Raw genomic sequence first — 24,025 nt, 5'->3', positions numbered from 1 at the left:
CGCCTGTGTGCAGCTCTGTGCCCGGGAGCCAACTGTCTCTCCCCGCCTGTGTGCAGCTCTGTGCCCGGGAGCCAACTGTCTCTCCCCGCCTGTGTGCAGCTCTGAGCCCGGGAGCTGGCTGTCCCTCCCCGCCTGTGTGCAGCTCTGAGCCCGGGAGCTGGCTGTCCCTCCCTGCCTGTGTGCAGCTCTGAGCCCGGGAGCTGGCTGCCCCTCCCTGCCTGTGTGCAGCTCTGAGCCCGGGAGCTGGCTGCCCCTCCCTGCCTGTGTGCAGCTCTGAGCCCGGGAGCTGGCTGTCCCTCCCCGTCTGTGTGCAGCTCTGTACCCGGGAGCCACTGTTCCTCCCCGCCTATGTGCAGCCCTGTGCCCGGGAGCCGGCTGCTCAGGCAGGCTCCAGTTGTAGGTTTGGGAAAACTGGACCATCCCGTCTGGCTTTATTCCCAAAGGGAAAGCGTGGGCAGGAAGGGGCCAGTCTGGCTGCAGAGTGGCTGGCATGGGGGAGGGGCTGGGGAGTGCTCAGGAGCCCCTTGAAAGGGCAGCTTGTGGCAAAAGCCTTTGCAAAGGGCCTGAGCCAGCAGGGTGGGGGAGGTGCCGAACACGCTCGCCAATGAACTGCTGTTCTGCAGCCCCCGTGGCTCTGGCACCCACAGACGCTCTGAACCAGCACCGGCACCGAGCTAACGCGGAGCCGCCAGCGGGCTGGGCCCTCTGACCTAGGAGAGAGAAATGCCTCGACTGCAGCACAGCTTGGGCCAGCTGAGGATGTTGGGGTCTGGCCCAGCCTTCCTGCTGCTCACTGGAGTCGGTACCCAGGGTCGGCACAAAACATCTCCCGCCCGCTCCCTCCCGCTGTGACTGGCTCCACGTTACAGACCGGTTCTGGTGCCAGCACCCGCGCTGCACCTCTCCACGCAGCTGCCTTCAATGACACCGCGCTGGGGGCTCTGCTGGGCCTCGGGGATCTCCAGCCCTGCTCCCTGTCCACACGGACACGCCCCACAAAGCCAGATTCCCAGGTGCCCCTGGGCCTGAATGATGCCACTGCCAAGCAACCAGGGCGGGATTGAGGGCAGCCCTGGTCTGCACCAGATTCGTGGCCTTGGGCAGCCCCAGATTATTCCTGGCCTAGCCATGGGGGATGTCTGTAGCCTTGCCTAGCCCTGCCTTGGGCAGGGACACCATGTTCTCTGGCCCCGTTGCTGAGCTGTTGGGCTCGTGGCTGCTTGCCATTTGGCCCAGGTCCTGGCTGCAAAGTAGCTGCCACTCATGCAGCTTAGCAAGGAGCCCTCGTCTCTGCACATGGTAGAGTGAGCCATTTTAAAGAGGCAGGAGCCAAGTCCCACCCAACTCACCCAGTAGCCCGAGGCAGGTGAGTACGAGCAGCGGGGTCTGGCCCAGACTTAGCACTCTGTGCTCGGCTGCCCAGATCTGCTAACACATGGGCTGGCCTCTGTTCGCACCAGCAGGCGGAAACGATGTCCCAACCACCAGCCAGTCTCCATTTCTAGGCTAGTCCAGGTCTCCCCACTGGCACGGCCCCTCCCGCCACCTCTCGCCTTGAGGGTGCGTGTCCAGGCTGGGTGCACACCACCTCTTGCCGCCTCCCTGTCTGAGCCGACATGCCCCCATTTGCCCGGCCCCGGGGGGAAGCAGCCATGTCCTTACGGGATCTCCAGGCGCGCCGGGAGGTCCTTCCCGTCCTTGGTCGCCCTGTGGGCCAGGCTCCCCCTGAAAAGGGAGAAAAGCAGAAAACTCCAGGAGCTGCTCTGGGAGCCAAGAGTGGGGTGAGGGCTGGGGAGCAGGGACCGAGCGGAGCAGCAGAAGAGGGAGCCCATTCCCAATGCCCGGGTCCCTGGGCAGCCAGACGGGGCTGACCACAAGGCTCAGGGGAATGGGCCAGCGCCCGGGGGATGGCATGCAGGGGGCAGATCAGCAGAGCGGGTGACAGCCCAGCTCCCCCACGGCCGGCAGGGCTCCCTCTGCTCCAGCGACCCGCGGGGAGTTTCATTTATCACTGTCTGTGAGAACAGCAACGGCTCCCTTCATCCGGGCAGGGGCAGGGCCTCTCTGCTACCGGCTGCATAACCCCTGTGATGATGCGGCCCCTTGCTCAGCGGTCTCATCTCCCCCCGTACCTCGCTCTGCACTGACCAGCCCCTTCCACCTGACGCAATACAGCGTCACTGCACACCCGGGGCAGTCTCCAGGCCTGGTCCCCTCGGCTCTGCACTGACCAGCCCCTTCCACCTGACGCAATACAGCGTCACTGCACACCCGGGGCAGTCTCCAGGCCTGGTCCCCTCGGCTCTGCACTGACCAGCCCCTTCCACCTGACGCAATACAGCGTCACTGCACACCCGGGGCAGTCTCCAGGCCTGGTCCCCTCGGCTCTGCACTGACCAGCCCCTTCCGCCTGACGCAATACAGCGTCACTGCACACCCGGGGCAGTCTCCAGGCCTGGTCCCCTCGGCTCTGCACTGACCAGCCCCTTCCGCCTGACGCAATACAGCGTCACTGCACACCCGGGGCAGTCTCCAGGCCTGGTCCCCTCGGCTCTGCACTGACCAGCCCCTTCCGCCTGACGCAATACAGCGTCACTGCACACCTGGGGCAGTCTCCAGGCCTGGTCCCCTCGGCTCTGCACTGACCAGCCCCTTCCACCTGACGCAATACAGCGTCACTGCACACCCGGGGCAGTCTCCAGGCCTGGTCCCCTCGGCTCTGCACTGACCAGCCCCTTCCGCCTGACGCAATACAGCGTCACTGCACACCCGGGGCAGTCTCCAGGCTGGGTCCCCTTGGCTCCGCACTGAGCAGCCCCTTCCACCTGACGCAATACAGCGTCACTGCACACCTGGGGCAGTCTCCAGGCCTGGTCCCCTCGGCTCTGCACTGACCAGCCCCTTCCACCTGACGCAATACAGCGTCACTGCACACCCGGGGCAGTCTCCGGGCTGGGTCCCCTCGGCTCTGCACTGACCAGCCCCTTCCACCTGACGCAATACAGCGTCACTGCACACCCGGGGCAGTCTCCGGGCTGGGTCCCCTTGGCTCCGCACTGAGCAGCCCAGCATCAGGCAGTCCCAGAGTGCCGGTTAGCGAGGAAACCTTGTGCAGTGGCTCCATGTGTCAGACGTCCACGACTAAGCGCAGGGCAGGGCACTGCACGAGGGAGAAAACTAGAGCCCAGAAAGTGCCGCCCTGCATGCGGGCCCATGGCGGAGCAAGGGGAGCGGGGCGGGCGTTAGGCTGCAGGGTGCAGCGCTGAACAGCCGGGAAATGCTTCGTCCCCAGGTCTCTCTGTGAACTCAGAGCCATGCAGGCAGGGCAGCAGTTCTCTGCAAAGCCCAGCAGCTCGGTGCCCCTTAGCTGTGCATTCTCGCCCGTCCTGTGATCCGCCCGCCCTGCCCCCCGGCTGCGGGAGGAGACCACCACCCCTTCTTCCAGCTCCTCTGGCCTTTGAGCCGTGCATCCCCCCCGCCGACCGGGGCCTCGGCCTCGCTTGAACTGGCCCGCTCATCTGCCGCCACCCTCACACCTCCCTGCCACCGTGCCCAATGGCGAGCGGCCGGGGCGACAGGCCCGGGAGCAGCCTGGCTGTTGTTTGCACGCTAGAAGCTTCCATGGGGCCCGGCCAAGCAGTAAAGCAAATGGTCTCCGGCCTCAGCAGGCCCTGGATGCAGATGGAGACGCTTCTGGCAAGGGGCTCATCCCTGGAGCCAGGCCAGAGACTTGGAAACTTGCCTCTGCCTCTTAGCCACCTCCTGTGGCTTCCTTCGCATGCCTCTGGGCCATGCAGGCAGCGCACCCGGTGGTGGGGGAGCTGTTCCCAGGACACAGGATGTAAACAGGAAATCGCACTTCGGGCCGTTCCCAACGGGCGGGATGGAGAACCCCACAACGTCTGCTTTGTGCTGCCCTGGCCGTGCTGCGCCCTGCATGGCCGTAACGCCAGGACGCTCTGTGCCATGCTAGGGACAGCCCCCGGGCAGCGGGGCACCCCCGCTCTGCCTCCTCTTGCTGTGCGGGAGCCTTTGCCTCGGCAGCCTGCTCCAGCGGCGCCAGGGCTCCCTGCGGCACAGCGAGAGCAGGGGCACCTCACGTCTCCTGGGAGAACCAGCACGGGGCCGGATCGCGGACGGCACCCGAGGCAGCTGGCCCATCCCTGTCCCGTGGACCAGTGTCACCAGCAAGGCGGGCCACGGCATTGCTGCCACAGCGGCCAGGAGGCCGGACTCAGACGGCTGTGGTGGCTGGCTGTCAGCCCAAGCGCGTGTTTCCGGTGGGGTCCCACGGGTATCAGGGCGGTGGGCACAAGGGGGGTTGCCCGGCAATGCGCCGCACATGACTGCAGGCCTCGGCTGGAGCGGGCGCTGCTCCCATGGCGCGTGCAGACAGGAACCGGCAGCAGGCTCCTTGGCCCTGGCTTAAAGGGCTCAGCACGTGGGCAAAACAAGCGGGTGCGAGTCCCACCGAGGGCTGGGCCCGGGGTTCGCCCGCCCTGTCTTACGGCCTGTCTGGGGGCCACCCGCGGGGCTTTGGCAGCCCAGCAGCACGGCCGTCTTGTGGCTGGCAGCCTAGAGCCTGTTCGGCCAGCTCCTATCCTGCCCCCCGCACCTGCCCGGCACCACCTGGCCAGCGCCCGGCTTGGCATGCTGCATTTGGACCAGGGCTGCCAGATGAGTCACCCTGCGGCCACCATCCCCCGCTTTCCCACCGGCGCCCCGCCTCTCGGAAACGGGCGCTGAGTGACACAGCCCCCCCCGTGCACCCCCTTTTCCTGCGAGGCCAGGTGCTCTCTGGGCCATTCCCACCCAGACCCCTCAGCAGAGGCCCAGTACCTCTGACCTGCTGCCACAAGCAGCCTCCCCCCCAGCTCGCCCTGGCCCAGCTGCTCGGGGGCGCAAGCGAGCACAGAGAAGCCAGCAGCAGTTCTGCAGCTGGAGGGGTTTTACCTTCCTCTGTCTGTGCTGGTCCCTTCCCCTGGTTCTGCGGAGCTCTGCTCCTGGGCCCGGAGCAGGCCAGGGGGCCTAGGGCGCCCAGCCACGCAGGGCCACGAAGCCAGCCTGGCTCTGACCCGTGGCTCTTGGAAGCAGCGGCCACGACAGCGTACGCGGCAGGGGACGGGCATGCAGCCCAGCGGCTCTCGTAACGCCCAGCGAGCGTGGCACGCCACCGGCCTGGGGCCGCAAGCCTCTGCAGCTCCCTGCCTGCCCAGGTTCATGCCCTTGGGTGGGGGTGGGGTGGCCAGCCCAGCCAGCCGGGAGCCTGGCACAGCCTGGGACACACACAGTTACCTCGTCTCCTCGGGGCCCACGAATGCCCGGCGTGCCCTGCGGCCCTTGATCGCCATCGCGGCCCTGTTGGGGAATGGCCAGAGAGTCAGGTCAAGCCCACAGGGCCCGGGGCAGACTGTCCCTCTGCCACGTGGGAAAGGAAGGGGGGCCAAGGGGCTGCCAAGGGAGGCCAAGGGGCAGAGCCAGGGCCACGGCGAGGCCCACGAATACCTGGGCAAGTTGCACAAATCCCCCCAGCTCCTTGGTCGGGGCTTTCCAGGCTCCGAGCCTGTCGCCCTGAGCACCCACCCCGCGCCCTTGGCCTCAGCGCGAGCAAGCCACCACCAGCCGGAGCCTGGGGCTCCCTAGCGACCCAGCCCTCTGAGGCGCAGCCGAGCCCCTCGGCCCCCCGGCGCGGGACTGCGGCACGTGCAGCTCTTACCTTCGCTCCGACAGGGCCGGGCGGGCCGGGCAGTCCCTGCACAGACACAAAAGCAGGGTTAGCGCACTCGGACGTGCCTGCCGACCACACCACCGCACGCCAGGCGCCCAGGACTCACCTCGTCCCCCAGCTCCCCTTTCTCTCCAGGGCCTCCAGAACTGCCCGGCTGTCCCTGCACAGGCAAACCAGACACAGCAAACACTGTCAGTCACGGGCTCGGACGGCGGCTGCAGCCCACGCCGCTGGCCTGCTCTTCACCGTGTGCTGGGGTAAGGCCCCCTTGCCGACGGGCGGGGTAAGGCCATGGGTGCCGGGGTTGGGGTAATGCCCCCCTTGCCGACGGGCGGGGTAAGGCCATGGGTGCCGGGGTTGGGGTAATGCCCCCCTTGCCGACGGGCGGGGTAAGGCCATGGGTGCCGGGGTTGGGGTAATGCCCCCCTTGCCGACGGGCGGGGTAAGGCCATGGGTGCCGGGGTTGGGGTAAGTCCCCCCTTGCCGACGGGCGGGGTAAGGCCATGGGTGCCGGGGTTGGGGTAAGGCCCCCCTTGCCGACGGGTGGGGTAAGGCCATGGGTGCCGGGGTTGGGGTAAGGCCCCCCTTGCCGACGGGTGGGGTAAGGCCATGGGTGCCGGGGTTGGGGTAAGGCCCCCCTTGCCGACGGGCGGGGTAAGGCCATGGGTGCCGGGGTTGGGGTAAGGCCCCCCTTGCCGACGGGCGGGGTAAGGCCATGGGTGCCGGGGTTGGGGTAAGGCCCCCTTGCCGACGGGCGGGGTAAGGCCATGGGTGCCGGGGCTGGGGTAAGGCCCCACTTGCCGATGGGCGGGGTAAGGCCATGGGTGCCGGGGCTGGGGTAAGGCCCCCCTTGCCGACGGGCGGGGTAAGGCCATGGGTGCTGGGGCTGGGGTAAGGCCCCACTTGCCAACGGGCGGGGTAAGGCCATGGGTGCTGGGGCTGGGGTAAGGCCCCTCTTGCCGACGGGCGGGGTAAGGCCATGGGTGCTGGGGCTGGGGTGCTGCCCCCATCTCCTGGCTGGGTGTGATTTCCACCAGGCCAAGGGGTACAGCGGGGCCCGCCGCTGCACACATCGGTCCAATGAGCCCCGCCGTGGTACATCCTTGGGCCCGGGCGAACCTCCCTGCTCGGGTGAGGACAGCAACATGCGAGCCAAGCTGTCTGGGCCCCTGAACAGACCCCACTGGGCCCGAAGGGGAGCCGTGCAAGGAACCAAGCCTGTCCCCACGGGCACAAACGCAGCACGTCCTGGTGCAGCTGCCGGGACGGTGACAAAGCAGCTCGTCCCCTGCTTTGCAGCATTGGCCCAGAGAAGGAAGCAGGGCGGAGCACTGCCCTGCCCCTGCCTGGGTGGGGAGCTGCAGCTCTAACCCGGGGCAGGGGCGGGGGACAGCCTGCTGCCCAGGCACTTCACCTTTTCGCCAGGGTTCCCGGAGCTGCCCGGCCTGCCAGGTTTCCCGTCTGCTCCCGGATCGCCCTGGAGGGAAGAGAAAGCGAGTTAGCGGCAGGGGTCTCCTCAGAGGGGGAGGTCTCTTACCGACAGGGGGAGGGTCTGAGAAACTCGCGCAGCAGCCGCAGGCCCTGTGGCCCCTGGAAAGGGGAGACCATTTGCTTTCCGAGCCCCGGGGAGGGACAAGTGCTGGGTATCATGGGCCTGCTCCGAGAGGCGCTGGGCACCCGCCGCGCCCCTGAGCTCAGCCTGAGTTATGCCCCAGCTCTGTCCTGCAAGGGGGGCAGTGAGGCCGGGGGGGGCACCATTCCCAGCGTCGATACGGGGATTTGCCCCAGCTCTGTCCTGCAAGGGGGGCAGTGAGGCCGGGGGGGCTTCATTCCCAGTGTCGATACGGGGATTTGCCCCGGCTCTGTCCTGCAAGGGGGGCAGTGAGGCCGGGGGTGCACCATTCCCAGCGTCGATACGGGGATTTGCCCCGGCTCTGCCCTGCAAGGGGGGCAGTGAGGTCGGGGGGGGGGGACTGTTCCCCGCATCGCTATGGGGATTTGCTTGCCAAGGAAACTAATAATTAACGCCACCTCCCGCTCTGCGCAACAACTCAATCCCCCTCCTTCCAGGCAGCAGGCAGCGAACAGGCCAGCGCCTCCCGTCCCCCATCCCAGGCGAGTGACAGCCAATCCCTTCTGCCAGCAGCCCAGAGGTGGGGCGAGGGCCGCTGGAGATGGAGCGTGGCCGACCCCATGCCGGGGGCGACTCGCGACTCACCTTGCTCCCTTTGCGTCCGTAGGATCCAGGGTCTCCCTTCGGGCCGGCGGGGCCTTGGAAGCCCTGTGAAAACCAGGCAGCTGCTCATCTCACGCTTCCCTGCGCTGTGCCCGGGGGTTGGGCAGGGCCACCCGCGGAGCGTGACCTGCCCGTTCAAGGCTCAGGGTTTGCAGCCGCATGACCCGGGCCCCAGCCCTTGCTGGGAGAGGAGGGGGGGCAGCGCAGACGGGCGCACACGCCCCACACGGCTCTCCGGCCACATGACGACATGCAGGCTCGCGCTGCCCGAAGGGTCGGGGGTGGGGGTGCCTGTGGAGCCAGGGTGTCGCCCAAAGCAGCTTGTGGATTTGCCTTGATGGAATAGTAACCCCCCCCCCCCAGGGCCAACCGCTGGAAAGCTGCCAAATCGCCCAAGAAGCCCCCTGCTCCTGGAATTTCCTCTGCAGCTCCCGCCAGCAGCGAGGGCCACAGCAGCTGAGCGGTTGCCCTCTCTGGCTCGGCGGGGGTCCGCCCCCACAGTGGGCAGGCCGTGCCGCGCCCAGCAGTCGGGTTCTCCGCTGTCGTGCAAAGCGTCCCCTGAGCATCCGCGGAGAACGCCAGAGGCGGCACGGGGCTCTCCCGGCTGCTCCTTGGCCCTGGATGCTTTCACTAGAGGGCAAAGCTCTCACTGGGCTACACGAGCCTCTGGAATGAGCCCGTTTTCCCAGCGCCCTCACGGCCACACACGGCCAGGCCAGCAGGGCCAGCAACCACCCTGGTTAGCCCGCCGGACACAGGGCTCACGGGACCTGCCCTCTCAGGACCCCAGCCCGCCCACGTGGTTCCCAGGCACGCCGCCCTGCCACCCAGCTCCCTGGAGCCCCCCGCGGGGATTTGCTTTGCCTGGCCCCCGGCGCCAGCGCCCTGCCGGCCAGCAGCACCGTCCCCGCGGCGCACAGCAAACCCGCCCCTACGTACGTCAGTGCCTGGCGATCCTTTGCAGCCGGGCAGGCCGGGGAATCCACTCTCCCCCTGGCAGGGAAGGAAAAGCGGGCAGTGAGTGTCCCGCGGAGCGAGCAGGCCCCGCCCCATGGCCGGCAGCCCTGACCCCCCGAGGGTGCTGCCGGCTGCAGGTCCCAGGCCCCTCTCCCCGCTGGAGGGGAGGTGACGGTTGCAGAGAAAGCTGGTGCTGGAGGGAGTCCTGGGGGAACCCTGCCTCCCCGAAGGCAGCGCTAGGGAGACCCTTCGCTCCGGCCAGGGGCACAGGCCTCTGGGCTGACGCGCTGGTGCCCGGATGCAGCGGTGATGGGCTGCACAGTACAGCCGGGAGCCGGGGCCCCCCCAGAGCAGCCTGCAGGGGCAGAGGGTGGGGAATCGCGGAGGGGCGTGGCCCAGGCCCCTCACGGGCACATGGATCCCCAGGGGCCTGTGCCGTTGTGGGGGGGCCAGGCCTGGGCAGGAGCCTCCCCTGTCCGCCTGCCGCGTCCCTGGGGCTGCGTGGTGTCATGTTACCGGATTTGAAGCCCAATCGCTGCCGCACCCGTGGGGGTGTTTGCCCCAAAGGCTGTACAAAGGGGGCCGTGTGAGGTGCCACATCAGGGCTTCTGTTCTGCTGGTTCTGTGTGTGCCGCGCATGTACCTGTGTGATCTGCGCATGTACCTGTGTGATCTGCGTGTGGAGTTAGAAATACGTGCTCTGCGTGGAGGCTGGAAAATCCTCTGTCTGGCTGAGCAAAGGGCAAGGGATGCTCAGCCGGTGGCTGTGCTAATTAGCAAGGAGACAGTGAAGCTCTAGGTGCCAGGACACACCCCAGGAATGGGACTGGTACCTGCAGACCAGCCAGGGCCAAAGGGCTGCCAGCCTGGGACACAGGGATAGGTCGCTCGACCATGTGACCTTCTCTGGCCAGGGAGATGCCAGGGGAGGGATATAAGTGCCATGTGGCTCCCTCCATCCGGTCTTGAGCTCAGCTCCTGATCCCAGATGCAGCCTCGCAGGGAACAACGAGCCGGGAAGAACCGCGGACCCGTCCTGACGTAGGATGTAACCAGAGACTTTTAAGCCAGCAGTTTGTAACATCTCTGCTGCGAGCCTGCACTGAGAACTGGGAGATTGGTGCATGTAACGTATTCTCCTTAACAACCTCACTCTCAGGCTTTTCTTACAGTTAGTAATAAACCTTTAGGCTGCATCTAGAGTGGCATGATTTTGTGGAAATACTTTTAACAGAAAAGTTTTTCCGTTAAAAGTATTTCCGCAAAAGCACGTCTAGATTGGCACGGATGCTTTTGCACAAAAAGTGCTTTTGCGCAAAAGCATCCGTGGCCAGTCTAGACGCCATTTTGCACAAGAAAGCCCTGATCGCCATTTTAGCCATCGGGGCTTTTTTGCGCAAAACTGTTCTTCCCCTCTTCTTGCACAAAAGGGCTTTTTCCCGAGTGGGAGCATGGAAGACATCTGTCAGGGATGGTGTAGACGGAGCTTGGTCCTGCCTTGAGGGCGGGGGGCTGGACTCGATGACCTCTTGAGGTCCCTTCCAGTCCTATTATTCTATGATTCTAAGTATTTGCACAAGAAGTACTGATTTTGTACATTACAAAGTCAGTGCTCTTGCGCAAATTCAAGCGGCCAGTGTAGACAGCTGGCAAGTTTTTGCGCCAAAGCGGCCGCTTTTGCACAAAATCTTGCCAGTCTAGACGCACCCTTCGATTGTAGATTCTAAAGGACTGGCTCAGTGTGATCTTGTGGGTAAGATCCAGAGTGTACATTGACCGGGGACTGTGGCTGGTTTCTTGGGACCGGACAGAACCCGTTCAGGGAAGGTGAGGTTGGATTCTATAACCCCCCACCCGTGTGCAGGCCTGGGGCTGTTTGGGGCGCAGGGAGAGCTGGGGTGTCTGAGGGGTTTTGCTCGTGAGGCTTCTGGCTGGCCAGATTGGCAGCTGAAGCGCTCGGTGTGGCTGGTGTGTGGCCTGTTGGGAAGGTCCCCGGTCTGGGACGGTACGGAGCCCAGCGTCTGAGCAATTCGCCCTCAGCGGACGCCCTCGGCGGTGCCCAGACCCGGCCCGGCACACTGGGCTTTGCCACAGTCCCACAATCCGAGCCCCCAGCCCCCCTCACTCTGCGCCAGAACCCCCACCCACTGGGTAGCCCAAAGCCCGGCAGTCCTACTGCCTCCCAGCCTGGCCGCACCCCCTCCCGCCTCTGCTCGGGGGTAAACGGGGACCCTGCTGGCGCCCCCCCGTGGACTCACCTTCATGCCGTCTATGCCGTCGATGCCACGCCTGCCCTTCTCCCCCTGGCAGGAGAGACAAGAGAGAGCCGTGGAGATGCCGCTTCCGGCCTGCGTCCCAGTCCCCCACACTCCCCGGCACAGGCCACGCGTGGTAGCCCTTGATGGGGGCACCACCCCAGGCCCTGCCAAAACCGCCTCGTGCCCCTCCCTGCACCCCTCCCTCCGCAGGCCCCACGCCCCAACACCCCCAGCCACAGCCGCTCACCTTAGCGCCTTTGGAGCCACGCCAGCCCTGTGTGGGGAGGAGAGGAGAGGTTAGTGGCAGCGCACAGGTCACGCCCCCTCCCGCCATGTGGAGCCCGGCGCTGATGTGGCCCAGCTGACCAGAGAGAACCCAGCTTCTCTTCGCTCCCAAGGCGGGTCCTTCTGCTGGGCGTGGCATGAGGGCATGTGCGCACGTGTGTGAGTATGTGTCTGTGTGAGTGTGTGCATGTGTGTGTCTGTGTGTATGTGCGTCTGTGACAGTGTGTGTGTGCGCACGAGTGCATCTGTGAGAGTGTGTGTGTGAGTGTGTGTGCGTGTCTGTGTGTGTGCAAGTGCGTCTGTGTGCGTGTGTGTGTGTCTGTGTGCATGTGCGTCTGTGACAGTGTGTGTGTGCGCACAAGTGCATCTGTGAGAGTGTGTGTGTGAGTGTGTGTGCGTGTCTGTGTGTGTGCGTGTGTACATGTGCGTCTGTGTGAGTGTGTGTGCGGGTGTGAGTGTGTGTGTGTGTGTGCGCGAGTGCGTCTCTGTGTGTGCGCATGAGTGCGTCTGTGAAAGTGTGTGTACGAGTGTGAGTGTGTGTGTGCGAGTGCGTTTCTGTGTGTGCGAGTGTGTCTGTGTCTGTGTGTGTGTGAGTGTGAGTGTGTGTGTGTGTGTGTGTGCGCGCAGGCGTGCGTGAAGCCACCCCCGCCTGGCGGAGCTGCCCAGGGTGGCTACGTGGTGGATCGCTCCCCTTGCCCTGCCGTGGCAGGGTGGAGGCAGCGCGAGAGGCCGGTTTCCAGGCTGCAGGAGGAAGCCAGGCACCGCCGTGCCCTGGGCGGGTACCGGACAGCGTGTGGGCAGCGCGCGCCTCACTCACCTTCTCTCCCTTAAAGCCTTTTTCTCCCTAAAGAGAAAGGAGAGAACCAGTCAGCGGGAGCCTGAGGGTGCGCGGCTGCACGGCGGGAGCAGCCGTGACAGCAGCATGGCCCTGAGCGGGCGGGGCACATACCTTCATCCCCTGGTAGCCAACGGGCCCGAGGTCGCCTTGCTTGCCCTAGGGACAAAACCCAACAGGTTAGAAGTCTCAGGAGCCCGCGCGCCACCGCTGGGCCTATTCCGGCTCTCCTGGCAGGTGGCGGCTGGGTTTAGAACAGTCAGCAGAGCCCCACACCCCAGCGCTGCTCTGTCCCCCCAGAACCGCCCCTGGCTCGGCCTGCATGGCGCCCTCCGACGTCTGGGAACAGGCGACAGGAGGGGCCACGGGAGGATTCCCGGGTCTGGTCCCTCCCTCCGGGGCACTGGCCGCGGTGGGCAGACGGGCCTGGGCGAGATGGGCCTTGGGCCTGAGCCCGTCTGTCCGTGCTCATGCCCTTGTTCTAACTCTGTCAGCGAGCGTGAAGGAGCCTGACGACAAGGGGATCCCAGCAGCCCCGCAGAGCACTTCCTCTCCCCACGCACGCAGGGAGTCGCCTGTCCGCTGTTAGGGAGCACCCGGCCGTCGCCGGTGGGACTTGGAAGGAAAGTTTAGTCGACAGAGAAGAAAAACCGTGAGAGAGGAAATATCCCAGGCTGGGTTTTCCAGGCTGAAAACACACGGCAGCCTGTGCTCCGAGGGGTGTGGGCGAAACACACGCCCCAAAGTAAATGTGCCTCATAGGAAAGGGCGGGGGACAAACGGAGCTGGTGGCTGACACTCCCCCCCCCCCCGTAACACTGTCCTGTCTGTCCCGGGAAGGGGCATCGGCGCCAACGCTGCGTGGGCATCCCTGGGCGAGGTGAGTCAGAGGAACGGGCTGCTGGAAAACTGGCTATTTTGGGGTTGGGCCTCAGGCCCGGTGTTGGCAGCAAGGAGGCGAAGGGCTGACTCAGACATGGTCACCACTCAGCACCGTTGCCATAGTGCCCCCCACACGCTCCGGCCCTGAGCGGCCGGCTGTAACCCAGCTGAGGCCACTGACAGCTCCCAGCTCCTGGGCGCCCAGGGCAGAGTCGGACACAGACCTGCCTAGGAAACCCCCCAGGAGCCAAGGGGCTTTCAGGGCCTGCTCCTCCGAGCCAGCGCGGCATCGTTCGAACCCGGGACGAGCAGGGACTCAGGGCCCGAGCTGCCTCGTCGTGGGAAGGCCGGTCCTGGCTGTGATGCAGTGGGGGGCTGTCTGCTCAGTATCCTGGGGTCCCCCCGCACTGCGATTCCCACGGACTCACCCACACGCACATTGGCCCAGACGCCTAGGCCCAGCCTGAGCAGATAGCAAAGCTCTTCCCAGGGGGAGAGACAAAGGGAGGGAGGTGGAGACCTGGCTGGGGGGCAGGGCCTGGGAGCGAAGGGAACGGGCTAAGCTGGGTGCTGAGGGTTGGGGGGGGCAATGGACCCCTGCCCCAAGGGGTCTGAGGAATCCTGCCCCTGACTCCTGTAGCCACGTCACGTCTGGGCTGGGCTGTGTCCTGGAGAAGCAATGAACCTCCCTGTTCTACTGGCTGCTAAGGGGGTGCAGGATCGGGGGGACCCCGACGCGCCGTCACACTGGCCAACCCATCTCTTTCACATGACACTGGCGGCTCGGCTTTGCCTCCTGGTAGGCCCCGCCCTGCGTCGTCCTCTGTCCCTGACAGCGCTGGAGACTGCGGCCAGGCTGTTCAAGCGGGCAGGGCAGGGCAGGGCAGGCAAGATGGCGGGAGAGCAGCCATGAGGGGCCTATGGCACAGCGGTTCCAGAGGCGCTATTTCCTAGGACCCCTTTGGCGGGGTCCTCCGGAGACGCGGGAGGCAGGGAACGGAGCAGAGCGGTTCCAGATGGCTCACGATAAGGGGCGGACGAGCTAGCAGACTGTGGACGTTCTCACCCCGTTCTGCTCTGGAGCCCAGTGCCGCAGGGTTCCTGCAGCCCATCACAGCCAGCTCTGGAGCACGGTTGCTCGGCCACTGCTGGGCAAAGCCACTTGGCCGTCTGACAGACGGACGGCTCAGAACAGCTACTGCCTGCAAACCCAGCAACAGCGCCCCATGCCCCTTGTGAGCCAGGGGACTGCCTAGAACCATCCTTCAAAGGAGCTAGCCTAGAACCAGGGGACTGCCTAGCACTGTCCTACAAATGAGCTATCCTAGAACCAGGGGCCAGTCTAGCACCATCCCACAAATGAGCTAGCCTAGAACCAGGGGCTGTCTAGAACCATCCTACAGATGAGCTAGCCTAGAACCAGGGGCCAGTCTAGCACCATCCTACAAAGGAGCTAGCCTAGAACCAGGGGCCAGTCTAGCACCATCATAAAAAGGAGCTAGCCTAGAACCAGGGGCTGTCTAGAACCATCCTACAGATGAGCTAGCCTAGAACCAGAGGCCAGTCTAGCACCATCCTACAAAGGAGCTAGCCTAGAACCAGAGGCTGTCTAGAACCATCCTACAAAGGAGCTAGCCTAGAACCAGGGGCCAGTCTAGCACCATCCTAAAAAGGAGCTAGCCTAGAACCAGGGGCTGTCTAGAACCATCCTACAAAAGAGCTAGCCTAGAACCAGAGGCCAGTCTAGCACCGTCCTACAAAGGAGCTAGCCCAGAACTGGAGATGGTCTAGCACCATCTCACGATGGAGTTAGCCCAGCCAGAGGTGAGTGTGCTGCACCATCCCACAGTGGAGTGCTGCCCTTAAGGCTCTAGAGCATTCCAGACAAGCTGTGGCGCTGGAAGCCTTGCATCCCGTGCAGTCTCCCCCACCTAAACACGGTGTATGCCCCTCCCCACTTACCGGCTCTCCAGGAGTCCCTTTCTCCCCAGGAAGACCCGGCTTTCCTCTCTCCCCCTGAAACACAGAATATGCATCGCCGTAGGACCCCACGTCTCTTTCTGTGCAGCGCTGTGCGCCTCGCGATCCGAGTTCCTGCCGGCGCGATGTGGGAGCGGCTCTCCCCAGCCAGGCAGCCCCAGCGTGCTCATTTGTGGACGTGGAGCCAGGCTGGCTGTTGAGCACCTTGGTCTAGGTCCAGTCGCCAGCTGGAGGCTTCCTGAGGCAGGCCTCGGGCAGGGCAGCGTGCGCCACCTCCAGCTCTGGGAGATCGTGGTGCTGCCCCGGCAAACTATAAACTGAGGCCATGGGCTCACCGGAGCGTGCTCAGCTCCTCCCCAGGACTGGCTCCCTAATGCCCCATCTCAAGGGCCCCTGAGCCGGGAGACCAGCCAACCCAGGGCTGGCTTTCCTACAGGTGACACCCTGGGACCCGGTGTGGCTGCAGGGCTCCCAGGGCCTCGGTGGCTCTGGGGAACACGGGGCCGGCCACGTGGGTCCCACTGGAGTTCACTTGATGCTCGTGGCTCTCCTACAGTGCAGGCAAGCGCAGCTGTGATCCCCGCATGCCCCTTGGCCCATCCGCTCGCTGGCATGGCCCCTCCAGCGGGTCTCTGCTCTGGTGCCCCCCTCGCACAGCAGGGCCCTGGCTCACTAACCTCGTAGCCTGGATCCCCTGGCAGCCCGGGAGGCCCTCTGGCAGGCTGCAAGAAAGAGGCAATGGTGAGAGGCAGGCCAGGGCGCAGGCCTGGGGGAAGGGGCGCTCAGGGAGAGCTAAGGCAGGGCCGGGAGCCCCACTCACCTGGCACTCGAAGGAGCAGCACTGCCGGGGAGAAGGAGAAAGCGCAACATTAGACACCCCGCTCGGCTGATGTCGCCGCCCCGCCCCACCACCGCCAGCCCAGGCAGGCGCCCTGACGGTGACTCCCGCTGTTGCGAGGGCGAGAGGAGCCAGGCCTACCCTGCCTGCAGGCTGGACCCTCGCCCCGCACGGGTGGCCAGTGCGAGGAGCCCTCCTCCCGCCAGCGTGCTCCACTGCATGGCAAGGTACGCCGGGTGCACGGCCGGGGCCACCCCAGCAGCTGGAGCAAATGCCAACGGAGGCCATGCTGGGCGCTTTGCTCCCCCGGCGTGGGCAGGACGCTCAGGGCCTGCCCCCTGAGCGAGAGCTCTGGAGACCCTGGAGGGCAGGGAAGGCTCGGGGAGCTCCAGGCCTGGCCCGGTTTGCTCCCCTGCCTGGGAAGGAGAAGGGACCCGGCGGGCCAGACGGTGGGGCTGCCACGCTGCATTCCTCGCGGTGCGGTACTGGAGCCAGGGTGTGAGCGCAGCCTGTGCGCAGCTCCCAGGGAGCCAGCCTGGCCCGGACCGGGCCACGCCAGGGGAAAGCCCGGGGAGCGCAGGACTCACCATTTGTTCCACGTTCTTTTTCTAGAAGAGAACAAGACAAGCGCCCGGTGAGCAGGCTGGCCAGACACCCGCCACGTGGGCAGGGGGAGCCCGGGGCCCGAGGCCAGGCGATACTCACAATCATGTCCAGGATGGTATCGATGGTGTACTCCACCGAGTTGGTTGCCGTGAAGTTGCGTCGGTGGCTGTTGTCCGTGGCAATGACGCTCAGCCGGGACTCCTGGGGGGAACAGCCGGGAAGCCACAAGGTTGGGCTCGAGGCCCTAGGCTACCTGCCAGGTGCCCACGGCCCGGCCCGAGAACATTCCCGCGGGGCTCTGCTGCTCTTGCTCGGCCCAGCCGGGGCAGTCGGCTCAGGGCTGGAGCCGTTTCCCCAGCGCCGACGTGGGGTGTCAGACCTTGGCGCTGCCTTGGGGACCATCTCTGTATTAACGGAAGGTGCTGGGCCAGAGTCTCAGCTGGGGTAACCCGGCACTGCTTCACGGGGGCACCGTTTCTAATCGGCCACCCCACCCAGCTCCTTCCCAAGGCTGCTGCAGCCACGGGCCCCTGCCCCGAGACGGGTTGTGTGGCTGTGCTAAGGACTATCCGGTCTCTTGCTCCTCCCTGCACCCCAGCCGTGAAAGCCCCCAGCCCCGTGGCCCATGCGTACCAGATGGTCAGGAGAGATGGCAACAGAGAACACTTTGATCCCCAGATGTTTTGCTTCGTTGGCAGCATCTTCCAGGCCCCCGCAGGGCTCCTTGTAGCCTTCCAAGGGGTGGCCATCGGTCACCACGATCAGGTACTTGTTCTCCTTCTGGTGGGAGCCCCTGGAACATCCCAAGTGCCATTGACTTCCTTTGCAATTCTTCTACACCCCGTGGCCTCTCTCTGACCATCAGCCTCCCCTGGGACTAACCAGTCGGGGGCTGGCCGGGGTGCAGCTAAACATGGGGGCCATGGCAGAGTGCTGGGGTCCCCAGTGGCCATACCACGCATGGGGGCCCACTCAGGCCCAGCCCTGGAGAAGCAGGGCGTGGTGCCCGGGAGGAGGCCACGGTGCAGTGGGACCAGTGGGCCCCTCCAGCACAGAGCTGCCAAGCTGCGCCTAGCCAGGCGGTAGCAGAGCCGGGCTGTCCCGGCACCAAGACAAGGCTCCTCCCGGCCCCCGGCCTTCCCTCTCCGCCGGCCTGGCTCTCGCTCACCGGATGAGCAGCTCCTCGATGCCTCTCTTGATGGCGCAGTCGGTGTAGGTGCCTTTCCCAATGTAGTCCACGGCAGTCACCTTCCTCTTCAGTTCATTGCGCATGGCGGGCATACGCTCCAGCCCCTGGATCAGCACCACCTCATCGCTGTAGTGCAGCGCACCTGCGTTCCACACCAAGCTCCGGTCGCACCGATAATACCTGCAGAGAGCAACCAGGAACCCGCCTCAGAGTCAGCTTCCGCCCGGCCTGCAGCCCCCCACCACGGCCCCCGCCACGGCTCCCACGGCTCTACTGGGTCTCTCCTGCGGCATCCTCCCACCCTCTTCCACGGCCCCCGCCACAGCTCCCACGGCTCTGCTGGGTTTCTCCTGTGGCGTCCTCCCGCCCTCCGCCACGGCCCCTACCACGGCTCCTACGGCTCTGCTGGGTCTATCCTGCGGCGTCCTCCCGCCCTCCGCCACGGCCCCCACCACGGCTCCAACGGCTCTGCTGGGTCTCTCCTGCGGCGTCCTCCCGCCCTCCGCCACGGCCCCCACCACGGCTCCCACGGTTCTGCTGGGTCTCTCCTGCGGCGTCCTCCCGCCCTCTGCCACGGCCCCCACCATGGCTCCCACGGCTCTGCTGGGTTTCTCCTGCGGTGTCCTCCCGCCCTCCGCCACAGCCCCCGCCACGGCTCCCACGGCTCTGCTGGGTTTCTCCTGCGGTGTCCTCCCGCCCTCCGCCACAGCCCCCGCCACGGCTCCCACGGCTCTGCTGAGTCTCTCCTGTGGAATCCTCCCGTCCCCCGCCACGGCCCCTGCCAGTCCGTGACGTCCGGAGCATGTTGCACTCGGCTTTTTGGTGGACGGTGGAGCCTCTGCCTGAGAGCCCGGCCATGCCAGGCCCTTCCTACAGGCCTGTCCTCATGCAATACGGGGAAGTGTCCCGGGAGGGGAAAAGAGGCTCCGTGGTGACTGGCACAGCTGGAGCGCAGCTTGCCCGTGCGAACACACCTCTCTGGTGCAAGGGAGAGATGACGGGCGACTCCCTCCCAGCCCAAGTGCCAACACGGTGACCAGCTGTTTAGAGAGAGCGCTCAGGCGAGCCGACAAAGGCACCAGCTGCCAGGGGATTCACAGTGCACAGCCCAACCAGGCAGAGATCCATCCAGCCCACAGACTTGAAAAGGTGTGAAAAGGGGATGAGCAGTGGGGTGTGAACACATGGGTGTGAAAAGGGGATGAGCCGCGGGGTGTGACGATGGGGTGATCAGTGGGGTGCGATGATGGGGGTGAGCCACGGGTGTGAACACATGGGTGTGAAAAGGGGGTGATCAGTGGGGTGCGATGATGGGGGTGAGCCACGGGTGTGAACACATGGGTGTGAAAAGGGGGTGATCAGTGGGGTGCGATGATGGGGGTAAGCCACGGGTGTGAACACATGGGTGTGAAAAGGCGATGAGCAGTGGGGTGCGATGATGGGGTGAGCAGTGGGGTGTGACGATGGGGTGAGCAGTGGGGTGCGATGATGGGGGTGAGCCACGGGTGTGAACACGTGGGTGTGAAAAGGGGATGAGCAGCGGGGGGGGGACACGATGGGGCTGCATATGCATGGGTGTGACTATGGGGCGGTGCCGCAGTCACATGGAACCTGACTCTGTTACGGCCACAGGAGCCGTCTGGCTGCCCCACCCGCTGTTGTGCTGTCGCTGTGGGGCTGCTGCCATGTAGCCGGAGGCTTGTCTCCAGCCCGGCCCAACCACTGCGGCTCACTCTGCTCCCTTCCTGATGGGACTGTAGGGTGGCTCTGCAGCCTGGCCGTGTACCACTGCAGCAGGCTCTGGGAGGAGTCTGGGGATAGGAGGGGGTACTGACTGGGGGTGCAGAAGGGGAACCATAGGCATGGTGGCCCCGTGCCACTCAGAATACCGGCTGCTGCTGGCATGCAGGCCCCACACCACTCAGGGCGCTGGCTGCTGCTGGCATGGCTGCCCCACACTGCTCAGGGCGCTGGCTGCTGCTGGCATGGCTGCCCCACACTGCTCAGGGCGCTGGCTGCTGCTGGCATGGCTGCCCCACACTGCTCAGTGCACTGGCTGCTGCTGGCATGCAGGCCCCACACCGCTCAGGGCACTGGCTGCTGCTGGCATGGCTGCCCCACACTGCTCAGTGCACTGGCTGCTGCTGGCATGCAGGCCCCACACCGCTCAGGGCACTGGCTGCTGCTGGCATGGCTGCCCCACACTGCTCAGTGCACTGGCTGCTGCTGGCATGCAGGCCCCACACCGCTCAGGGCACTGGCTGCTGCTGGCATGGCTGCCCCACACCGCTCAGGGCACTGGCTGCTGCTGGCATGCAGGCCCCACACCGCTCAGGGCACTGGCTGCTGCTGGCATGCAGGCCCCACACCGCTCAGGGCACTGGCTGCTGCTGGCATGCAGGCCCCACACTGCTCAGTGCACTGGCTGCTGCTGGAATGGCTGCCCCACACCGCTCAGTGCACTGGCTGCTGCTGGCATGGCTGCCCCACACCGCTCAGTGCACTGGCTGCTGCTGGCATGGCTGCCCCACACCGCTCAGGGCGCTGGCTGCTGCTGGCATGGCTGCCCCACACCGCTCAGTGCACTGGCTGCTGCTGGCATGGCTGCCCCACACCGCTCAGGGCGCTGGCTGCTGCTGGCATGGCTGCCCCACACCGCTCAGTGCACTGGCTGCTGCTGGCATGGCTGCCCCACACTGCTCAGTGCACTGGCTGCTGCTGGCATGGCTGCCCCACACCGCTCAGGGCGCTGGCTGCTGCTGGCATGGCTGCCCCACACCGCTCAGTGCACTGGCTGCTGCTGGCATGGCTGCCCCACACCGCTCAGGGCGCTGGCTGCTGCTGGCATGGCTGCCCCACACCGCTCAGGGCGCTGGCTGCTGCTGGCAAATGCCTGTGGGCCGCAGGGGCAGGTTGGCCGCTGGTCTTTGTGCACTTCCCACTGGCCGGTTCCTGGGCCTGGCACCCCGGCAGGGGAGCAACCACAGGGCATGGCCCATCCCCAGCAGAGGGCCTGCAGAGTGCAGCTGACGGTGCGTGAAACCAGGGCCGGGCCCTGCTTTGGCTCTAAGGGGAGGCCGGAGTTACGCCAAGCCCTGGGACCCAGCCCTGGCTTCGTGCCGGCGGCCCCAGAGGATAGCTCTGCGGGTGGGACTCAACGCCGCTACACCCCCACCCCATTGTTGGACGAACGTCGCCACCTGCAGACGGGGATGGAGAAGTGCAGCGCTCCCATGCCACACAGGAGAGCACTAATCTCACCAGTACAATCTCCTCAGCCTCTCCCATTGGTCACAGCGCCAGGCCCTGGCCTCTCTCTTGTGCACTCTCTCCTCGTGCAAAACACAAAGACCCAAGCAGCGTCCCAGTCCTGCCGGGGTCACTTTCCATTCTGCTGCCACGACCAGGCGTGAGCACCCCGGGACGTGCCACGAGACACGCGGGGCAGCAGTAGCATGCACGGCCACTCCCCTTACCTGTCGGTCAGCCTGTCAATGAATTGGTTGGTGAAATCTTTCAACTGCGTCACCAGGGCTCCGAACGGCTTCACCCGCAGAGCAACGCTTTCCGATGTGTCCAGCACAAAAAACAGGTCGACCGGGCAGTCTGCTCAAAGCCAGAGAAAGGGCGTGAGACGTGCTGTGGCTACACCAGCGGCCCAGTCCATGAGGGGCTTCCGTGCAACGTGGATTCGAGCGCTATAATGAGCGCCTTCCCTAGAGCACACACGCAGGCCAGTCTCTAGCACCCTCTTACACACTCTCTCTCCCACGGTGCAGCTGCCAGGCACCAGCGTTACACACACACACACACTGGTGGCATTGGTGCTAGGCTGGGTTAAAACAGAACCTGGATGCAATAGATTAAAGCCAACATCGAATCTAAAAAGAAACAGCTTTTTTCAAACCAGCCAAGCAAACCCAGAGCAACCGTGGTATTTTTCTTTACGTTTATGGCTGTGATGTTTAAATGAGAGATTGTTTTCCTCGGCTCTATACCGAGAGATGAATTAAGTCAGCTCAATAAAACATCAGCCAGACACTGTTTAAAAGAACGCCCCCATGTAGCGCTCCTGTCTCTCTTGTATGTATTTTCTATTTAAAGAAGAGCAAAGAGCCTGTGACAAAGGATTTCTTTTGCAACAGGACCAAATACTAGTACAATTGAAGGGAAAATCTAGACACTGTGGGCGTGTCTAGACTACAGGGTTTTGTCGACAGAACTGGATGTCGTCTAGATGCTCTTTGTTGACTGAAGCTTTGTCGTCAGTATCTGTCGACAAAGCCTCCGTTGACAAAAGCCTGTAGTCTGGCCGTACCCCATTTGGGCAGCTTTTGAACACATTCTAGCCAGAGATCGGTAACTCATGCAGAATACTGTCCTGCACAGGCCTCGCTTCGACTCCCCTGGTTTGCTAATGACGCCCCATGAGGGAGGCACAGAGGTGAGGGTAACGGGGAAATGGCTCAGAGCAGTGGGCTGAAGAGGGGAGATTCCCGATACCCCAGTAAGGACTAGCTAATCAGCAGGCATCCGAAGTGAAACGTCCCGGCAAGCGGAAAGCCCCGCAGGCTGAGCAGCCGGAGGCGCCCGTGCAGAAGGATGAGGGGCGCAGCTCGGGAGGCAGAGCCTGCTCGTAACATGACAGGACGGGGAAGGGGAAGGGAACGGGAAGCAAGTTCACCGCAAAGCAACGTTCTTACCTTGAAAGGTTTCACCTCGGTCGATTATCTGCGTCTGCTGAGCCCGCGTCCCTCTCCACAGGAAACAGACTTGGAGGAGGAAAAGGAACAGAAAGTTTGCTAACTTCATCTTGCGGGTCCCGGGGTCACCATTTACTACTGAGGGAGCGGAGGGAGGGGGCCGAAGGGGGCAGAGGACAGGAGTTGGGATTTTGATCCTAGTTGGGGAGTTTGGTCGAGGTTTCCACTCGGTCCCTGAGTTTCCTGTGGCAGGAGGCGCGGGAGAGGCAGTGAGGAGGAGGGATGTGCCGGGCTGGTTCCCAGCTGCAGCAGGGGCGGGATTTCAGAATGTCAATTTCGGTTGAGCCTCAGCATAACCAGTGAGCGGCTAAAACATCCCCTCCCCCTGTTCTGGGGCCATTTCTCCTTTGCAGCTCTGGTGATGCCTGGTCAGGCTTCCCGATGGCCGTCAGACCACAGTTCATTTCTGCTCCGCCAACCTCTGGCCGCTCCGGCAGCTCGTCTTTACCCCGGTGAACAGGCTGTGGCATCGCCGCGCGGGGCCTGCTCCAGAAGGGAGCCTGGGGCCGTCGCAGGTCTAAGGGTACCATCCCGACCGCCACAGCTAAGAGCTCTCACCCCGGCGTGGGCCAGCCCGTGGCTGCTCTGGGGCAGGGGTGTCAGTGCAAGGACGGCGTGGCTGGGCCGTCGCACGCTGTGTTAGTGGCTCTTCCGTGGCCTTCCACCGTGTCCAAGCTGGCTTGGGAGTGTGCCCCAGGAGTTTATCAAATCCCAGGCTGCCCCCGCCACGGCGAGCACCCTGGGCCACCATCCCCACGCCCTGCTGGGAGAACTCGCGCCGGCCCAGCCCCCTGTGTCCCTCCAGCCCAGGCACCAGGCATCCGTCTCCCCTGCCTGCGCCAGGCGAAAACTGCGATGGAGACCACTGGCGGGTGCTGGTCCTCCCACTCCTCGCCTCCAGGGCGGCTTCCTGGGCCCACGGCCACACGGCCCAGCCCAGCCACACCGAGGTGTGAGTGAAACACCCCCGAACAGACACCAGCGCCTCACCCCCGCCAGACACCCCGGCCCTGCCTGCCGGAGGGAGATTCCTCAGGTGGGCCCCCTCCCTGGGGGTAGAAACTGCACCTGCATTGGAGGAAGGAAAATGGGGGCCACTGAGGTGTCCCACAAGAGTTTCATCGCAATAGCCAGGTAGTTCAAATGGAGGCCAGAGCGTCCAGACCCAGGAGCCGAAAAACAGGCCCCAAAGTCCCTGCGTAGACCCACGTGGCCAGGGCGGCAACGCCCCCAGCTGGAGGCCAGTGGCCTTTGGGGTGCGTGGCCCATGGCCGCAACAGGAGCAGGATTGGAGTGCAGCGTCCAAGAGCGGATGGAAGGTCTGTGCAGCGCCGGGAGCAGCTGCAAGGCTGGGGCTTGGCTCGGCCCCACTCGCCAGTGAAGGGGAACCGCCTGCTGTGGCACGCAGGCAGGGCTAGAGGGCAGGGTTGCGGGCGACAGAGCTTGACAGGGCAGGGAGGGAGCCACT

At 64.9% G+C, this 24,025-nt stretch overlaps 1 protein-coding gene across 1 annotated transcript in view; it reads right to left on the bottom strand.

Annotated features, from left to right (window-relative positions):
- Nucleotides 1-22,792, bottom strand: part of COL6A1 (collagen type VI alpha 1 chain) — a 35,763-nt gene extending 12,971 nt beyond the window's left edge. Inside the window, exons 1-20 of the mRNA XM_075934120.1 lie at nucleotides 22,498-22,792; nucleotides 21,271-21,400; nucleotides 17,774-17,974; nucleotides 17,239-17,398; nucleotides 16,705-16,806; nucleotides 16,587-16,607; nucleotides 15,982-16,002; nucleotides 15,839-15,883; nucleotides 15,144-15,197; nucleotides 12,414-12,458; nucleotides 12,282-12,308; nucleotides 11,427-11,453; nucleotides 11,180-11,224; nucleotides 8,904-8,957; nucleotides 7,947-8,009; nucleotides 7,143-7,205; nucleotides 5,835-5,888; nucleotides 5,717-5,752; nucleotides 5,296-5,358; nucleotides 1,663-1,725 (exon numbers count right to left, since the gene is read on the bottom strand). Coding sequence (XP_075790235.1) covers nucleotides 1,663-1,725; nucleotides 5,296-5,358; nucleotides 5,717-5,752; nucleotides 5,835-5,888; nucleotides 7,143-7,205; nucleotides 7,947-8,009; nucleotides 8,904-8,957; nucleotides 11,180-11,224; nucleotides 11,427-11,453; nucleotides 12,282-12,308; nucleotides 12,414-12,458; nucleotides 15,144-15,197; nucleotides 15,839-15,883; nucleotides 15,982-16,002; nucleotides 16,587-16,607; nucleotides 16,705-16,806; nucleotides 17,239-17,398; nucleotides 17,774-17,974; nucleotides 21,271-21,400; nucleotides 22,498-22,606 — 1,383 coding nt within the window. The 5' untranslated portion in view covers nucleotides 22,607-22,792. The remainder of the gene's footprint in view (nucleotides 1-1,662; nucleotides 1,726-5,295; nucleotides 5,359-5,716; nucleotides 5,753-5,834; nucleotides 5,889-7,142; nucleotides 7,206-7,946; nucleotides 8,010-8,903; nucleotides 8,958-11,179; nucleotides 11,225-11,426; nucleotides 11,454-12,281; nucleotides 12,309-12,413; nucleotides 12,459-15,143; nucleotides 15,198-15,838; nucleotides 15,884-15,981; nucleotides 16,003-16,586; nucleotides 16,608-16,704; nucleotides 16,807-17,238; nucleotides 17,399-17,773; nucleotides 17,975-21,270; nucleotides 21,401-22,497) is intronic.
- Between the last annotated feature and the right edge of the window lie 1,233 nt (nucleotides 22,793-24,025).

This window comes from Pelodiscus sinensis, chromosome 7 (genome assembly GCF_049634645.1).
Source record: "Pelodiscus sinensis isolate JC-2024 chromosome 7, ASM4963464v1, whole genome shotgun sequence".
Lineage (NCBI taxonomy): Eukaryota > Metazoa > Chordata > Testudines > Trionychidae > Pelodiscus > Pelodiscus sinensis.
Note: the sequence above shows the minus strand (reverse complement) of the source record. Positions and strands in the feature narration are given on the sequence as shown.